Source organism: Myxocyprinus asiaticus, chromosome 32, assembly GCF_019703515.2.
Source record: "Myxocyprinus asiaticus isolate MX2 ecotype Aquarium Trade chromosome 32, UBuf_Myxa_2, whole genome shotgun sequence".
Lineage (NCBI taxonomy): Eukaryota > Metazoa > Chordata > Actinopteri > Cypriniformes > Catostomidae > Myxocyprinus > Myxocyprinus asiaticus.
The window spans coordinates 13,264,423-13,270,986 of record NC_059375.1 but is presented as its reverse complement, the minus strand read 5'-3'; the positions used below and the strand labels follow the sequence as shown (position 1 = coordinate 13,270,986).

At 38.4% G+C, this 6,564-nt stretch overlaps 1 protein-coding gene across 1 annotated transcript; it reads right to left on the bottom strand.

The window, feature by feature from the left end:
- Positions 1–6,310, bottom strand: LOC127422784 (uncharacterized). Its single transcript, XM_051666548.1, has 6 exons — positions 5,752–6,310; positions 1,931–4,525; positions 1,623–1,839; positions 1,380–1,477; positions 580–665; positions 1–464 (listed from the first exon to the last, which is right to left on the bottom strand). Exons 1-6 carry the CDS (start codon positions 5,806–5,808, stop codon positions 392–394), a joined length of 3,126 nt encoding a protein of 1,041 aa, XP_051522508.1. The 5' UTR covers positions 5,809–6,310; the 3' UTR covers positions 1–391.
- Between the last annotated feature and the right edge of the window lie 254 nt (positions 6,311–6,564).

The following is a 6,564-nucleotide window of genomic DNA, read 5'->3' as shown; positions in this document are numbered from 1 at the left end:
TGAAAAAGTGCAAAAATATTTATTGACATTTAGCTCACAATGACACTTACATTTTTTATTTCATACTTAATTTGCTTCAAAATAAATACTGAGCTAGGCTGAGCTTGGTATGGCACACACAATGTTGAGACGATACATTAGATTTAAAGTCTTAAGAGGAAATTTCAGATCACAGCTTAAATTCACACTTGTTTTTCTTTTTACTGAGCAGTGTGCAGATATCTAATGTAATGGCGGAAGTGAAATGAAATGTTGCTTAACTTCAGTGTTAAACACAGTGTTCAGACCTCCCACAACACAAACCAGGTTGCATAGTGCTTAAATAAGAAAACAAATAACAAACAGAAACCAGGTGGAGAATGCATCTCTGCATCCAAATAGAATGAAATAATCAAATATTTGACTCCTTAACAGGCTTTTTGAGTTTGCCTTTGAGTTCTGCCATCATCAAGGGACTGCCCATACTGCACAAAACAAAGTAAAGGCAAATGAAGAAGTGAAATGTTTTTTTCCCCCCAATATTTCAGTTGCATCTTAAATTGCAGTTCCAATCAAGACAATTGGGATAATTGGTCCTACCCAGGATGTCTTGGTGGTGTCCATTTGGGTTTAAGTGACGCTAGCTCTTGTTTGACAGAATCCTCTTTTACTGCCACTGACTTTTGCTGAGTAAAAAAAATTATGGTTATACCACTGAACATCTACCCAATGATTTATAAAAATACTAATATGTGCCTTGATAATATTGTGCTTAGATTAAATAGAACAGTTCGCCCAAAAATGAATATTTTGTCATCATTTACTCGCCCTCAAGTTGCTCCACATCTCGTATGTCTTGCTTTCTTTCATGGAACACAAAAGGAGATGTTAGACAGAATAAAGGCCAAAGAATACTTCAGTTGTCTGCACTGCTGATCGCTCCGAGCACAATATGCGTAATGCAAATTTAGTCATCAGCACAGCCGCACGGCCTGACCACATGCCACCCAAATTTTCTTGACCCATGGTCCTCGTCTGTGCACATCGTCGGTGCATGCACCGGCCATCGACTGTACTAAAAGGGTATCACAAACTGTAGTTCGTATTCGCTCGCGGTCAGAAAAGTATACTTTGGATGACAAGGTGGTCGGCCAGGTGCGATCCGATCCGGAATGCGGAAAAAGTACACCAGAACCTTGACAGCATCAGTCACCATTCACTTCTGTAGGTTGGGAAAAAATGATGCAACAATGCCAACATCTCCTTTTGTTTTCCACAGATGAAAGAAAATCATAATTTTTTTAAATTATAACAGAATTGTTTCAGTTTTCCAGTGAGCTATCCCTTACTTTGCCATGTTTCCATTAGTTTTCAAGTACTCAAATAGTGTGTACCCATACCTGTTCCTGTCCCTGCAGTTGGCTCTCTGCCTCTCCTTCCTCTTTTGCTTTCTTACCAAACTCTGTTTTTCTAAGTGTGGGCATCACAGCACCCAGTCCTAAACAACAAATAAAAAAAATTAAAAACTCATGCCATAACCTTTTAAAATGTTCTGATTAACATGACTATAATGACTAAGTTCATCCATTTTATTTAACATACATTTCTTATTTATTTATGTTATTTTGGTTATTTGAAATTACCTGGGAGTTTAAATCCAATGACCCCTTTACTTGGCACAGAGACAGCAATTCCCTGGCCTGCCTTCAACAGTCCGCATGGTTGAGGCTTTGGGAGAAAGGGTTCCACTGAGGCCTTGAAAATAAGTTTTCTGGGGTCTTTGGGTGGCCGAACTAGGGGATTCTTCACAGCAATTCTAGATTTTTGAACACCAAAGTCCAAAGATGAGTCCTTCAATGCCTGAAAAATAAGTCATGGTTTATGGTTCCTTGTTCTTTTAAGATCAATGCCTCAGGTTATTGATTTACTCAAAATAAATATTCATTATTACCTGTACATCTAAATCAACAGTAGTTGACCAGTCTGTCAGTGGAGAATTTTCTTCTTTTATCATTACTTCTGGAACGTCTTTGCTCACATCATCAAATCTTCTTTTAATCACAGATTTGCGGATTTCCATTATGTCTTCATGACTACATAACACTGCTTCTAAAGCTGTGCCCTTCTCCTCTACCTGTTCATCAGCTTCAGTTGTTTTGGTCACAGATGAAAGAGTATGGTCATTCTTCTGCTTCTTGACAACTTCACAAATTGCTGTTTCCACCTTCATCTCTTTTATGCTCTCCTTGAATGCCTCCATATTTTCATGCTTTAGGTCTAAGGCACAAGTTGGTAGTTCTTGAAATTCTGCATCACAAAGTTGTTCAGTTGAAAGTTCTACCAAAGGTTCTACTTCTTGTCCTAAAATATTTTCCATATCTATCATTTCCCTCAGGCATTGATTCGTTATTTCTTCTACATACTCTAAAGTGGTTTTATCTAACAACCTGACCTCTCTGTTCTCCTGTCCCCCAGAGTAACTCTCAGAGTCTTTCTGCAAATCTAGAGTTTTGTCCAGAAACTCTGCTGGGCTTAAAGGTCTTGTTAGTCCAGTCAGTGATCCAACAGGCCCAATTTTCACTTCTGGTGCATCCTCTGCATCAAGTTTTATATCAGCTGGATACAATTCAGTTCCAGCAATTTCACACACAACCAACGATTCCTTTTCACCATCTTCTAGTGGTTCACTGATAGTATTCATTGTTGCTTGAGGCAGTTTGCATTCACTTTCTGTGGTCAACTCAAGAAGCTCACCGTCTGCTTGACTGTTTGTCTCAAAGGGTTTCACTTTCTCTTCTTTTGAACTGACCTTTGTTGCAATTGTTTCAACAGTCAGATCAGTTTTTAATTTATCATGTTCTTTGAGAGAGAACTTGGTTTTGTCCATTTCCTGAAGTGTTTGATTTTGTGTTGCACTAAAGGAATCAATATCTTGTTCTATCTCAAATGCCTCCTTGCTATCCTGCAATTGTAGCTCAACTGAGTGGGCGACCACAGTGTCCCTTTGTGAATGCTCTTCTGTTAGAGTGTTTGGCTCATGAAAGTTAATCTTAATCTCCCCAAAACATCCCAAAGCAGTCTCTACTGTTTTTATTTGGTCCACAGCCACTGTCTTTTCTGATCCAATCTCTGGCCCTATCTTCGGTTCTCTAGAGAGCTCACACCCAGTGAGATCTGAAAACATAGCCTCAGGTTTTATGGACACCACAGGTGATCCAATTCCTGTTTGTGGAGTATCCTGTTTTGATATATCAGACTGCAGAATGTCTTTTGATGTAGTAACAATTTCAAAAAATTCATCCACTACTTTGGCTGTTTTCATCCCTATTTCAGTGCTTGGTATAATTTTTTCAAATATTTCTTCTGAAGCCCTTGGCAGTGTATCTAATGACTTCAATGACTCCGATTTGGTTTCATCTATATTCTTTGTTTGTGCAGTTTGGATTTCTCCCAGCATTACATCACAAACTTCCTTTACATTGCAAATGCCTGCACATGTCAATTCAAAAGAGTCTGGCCAGTCTTGTTGTTCACTCTCTTCAATGTCTTTATCCTGATCATTTTTCGATATGTGCTCATTTTCAATAATTTCTTCTGAATATTTTTTACTTTCAGTCTCAAGAGGGTTTGGAAACACATCCACTACCTCTAAATCTTTCACTTGTGATTCAGTTTCTTTGTCTTCATAATCCTCATCTTTCTCCAGATCCTGATTTTGGACAACAGTTTGTTGCTCCTTTTCATCAATAACATGTTCAACCACCTTTTCCCTGGGAAAGTCTGTGATGTATTCTGTCCCCCTGATACCTGCTGTTTCTCCATAGTCTCTCTTGTTTATCAGCTTTTCTTGTTCTACGTCTTGTCCATAAAGCTCAGATTGGACAGTTACTTCTGCATTATTTTGATCTCTCAACAATTCACACACAACAACATCGTCATCCCCATGATCATCCTGATCACATTCTTCTTCTTTTTTATCTTCATTGGTACCATGCATTTTTTCAATGTCCACAATTTCTTCTGGCTCTCGTTCAGTTTCACTCACCTTATGCTCTACATTATCCTCACTGCTTGCTTCAGAAGAAACTGCCTCTTTTTCAACGCATGCTTTACTTTTTTGTCGCTCTTCATTTTCGTTATTGATCTGAACATCCAAAGTTCTCGTTCCACTCTTTTGCTTGTGTCCGTTGCTGTCTACATCACCTGAAACACTCTCTCCATGGTCTGTGCCAGTGGACCACAGTGCACAATGGTGAGTTTGTTTCTCTGTGGTGTTTACATTAGGTTCATTATGATCATTTATGACCACATCAGTGTTTTCCCACTGTGCCGAGGCAACTTGCATTCTGGCCCCAGGCAATAAGCATTTGACCTCTGTATTTTTTTCATTTTCATAAAATTTCTTACCCTCCTTTTTCTCAGCTTCATTTTCATTTTCTTCCCTGTTAATTTCATTTGCTGTATTTTTCAAAACAACACTATTTTGGTTTCCTTCATCAGTGACTTCCGGTCTGAGGTATCTACCAACAGCCCCTGAGAGATAGCCCTACAGGAGCACAACATTGAAACACATGAGTCCATGAGAGACTGAATGTGAAATATAGCCTTTTATCTATAGTCCTCAATTGAATTGAGAAAGTCAATGGAAAAATAAAGTAGACAAACAACTAAATAGTTAAAGTTTGTCAAAACAAACTGTGATTTTGACTTGACTAAGCCTTATCTGAAAGTTTAAAATAGATTAAAACATTTGATGCTTATACCGACATTTCAGTAAGACATCAAGCCAACTAGATAGATAGGTAGTCAGATGGATGGATGTAAAAAAGCAAGTGAGAGAGGCACATAAAGGGATAGTTCACCCAAAAATGAAAATTCTCTTATCATTTACTCACCCTCATGCCAACCCAGATGTGCATGACTTTACTCTGCAGAACACAAACTAAATTTTTTAGAAGAATATCTCAGCTCTGTAGGTCCATAAACAGCAAATGGATGGTGATCAACACAAACTCCAAAAAGCACAGAAAATCATTGTAAAACAGATGCAATTACGTCACACGAGAGGCAGTGTCAACCGAGTCCCCTCGTGGACACGCATTGGACAGTGACCGGAAGTAAACTCAATTATAGTGAAAAGGACTTAAATACTGATCCGTTTCACACCCAAATCGATCGTTTAGCTTTAGGAGACATTCATTTAACCACTGGAGTTGTATGGATTACTTTTACAACGATTTTATGTACATTTTGGAGCTTTAAAATGTTGATCACATCCACTTGTATTGTATGGACCTACAGAGCTGAGATATTCTTCTAAAAATCTTCGATTGTGTTCAGCAGAAGACAAAAAGTCATACACATCTGGGATGGCATGAGGGTGAGTAAATGATAAGGGAATTTTCCTTTTTGGGTGAACTAATCCTTTAAAGCAAATACATTTTTTAATTTATATTTTTTTAAGTTGGGGTTTGAATTCACTAACATTCCGTCAAAGTAAGTCTATGTGGGATTTTTCCCATATTTGTTCGGTCTGCACAGGAAACTGTAAGTCCAATCAGTTAGAAAAGACATGGCATGACATGGATTAATAATTTTGGTCTTTGTTTAAGGTTTTGGAAAAATCCTAAACCAAGTCTGTAGAATAACAGTACGTTGGCTTTGCCAACATAATAAAACATAACTGAAATGCAGACAAGTGGATTTACCATTATCAAGAAGCCAATCAGAGAAAATGTCATTTATTGTTAAATAGTCTCAACATTTACTCACCCAAACAGTCCAAATAGTGCGACCAATGCGACTCCCCGAGTTTTCAGATCCATCCATAGCTGATAAAACGAGAAATTATCAAGTATGGACAGATAAATGAAACCTTTTTAGAGTTTGTCGGCGATGTCCAACCAGGTGCTTTTCTTCACAACATCTCAGTTCAGTCCGTTAAAAGCGTCACTCCACATTTTAATACGAGCGGTACGTCCTAAAAGTCTTGGCTAGTTGTTTTCTTACTGGATGGTGTTCACATTTGTTTAGTTACTGACGCTCATATGTCCGGTGTTTTAATAAGGAAGACTCTCTTTGTGAAGCAGCATCACACCAGCCGATGCAAGAGCTTAAAAAAAAAAAAATCACCGGAGTTGGTTTGTGGTGAGAAAAAAATAGAAGAGTCATTAGGCCTGTCGTGTCAATTCAGTGAAAATTTCTCTTAATAATCATAGGCCGTGTCTCAATGCCTACTGGGCTACCTTAAAAAACTGTAGGAAATCATATGCGTGGTCCGAACCAGCTGCATGTTTGGTCATCAAAGGCGCCTGAATCATATTTCCGCGTCAGACAATTGCTGCACGAGCCTATGATGCTTCCACTGCATGCAACTGTAGTATTGCGCAACATGTGTGTGCACTTGACTACAACTGAGCTTTTCTCTCAACAGATACTGTATCAGCATAAATTTGTTGCGGGTTGTGCACTTGGTCAGTTGTGCCATTGATGGTTCATAAAGTAAACTAAAGAAGGCTTAGGTTGCTTTATAACCTTTATAAATATTTGCACTGAGCTGGAAGGAACTTGTATACACAAGTGCTG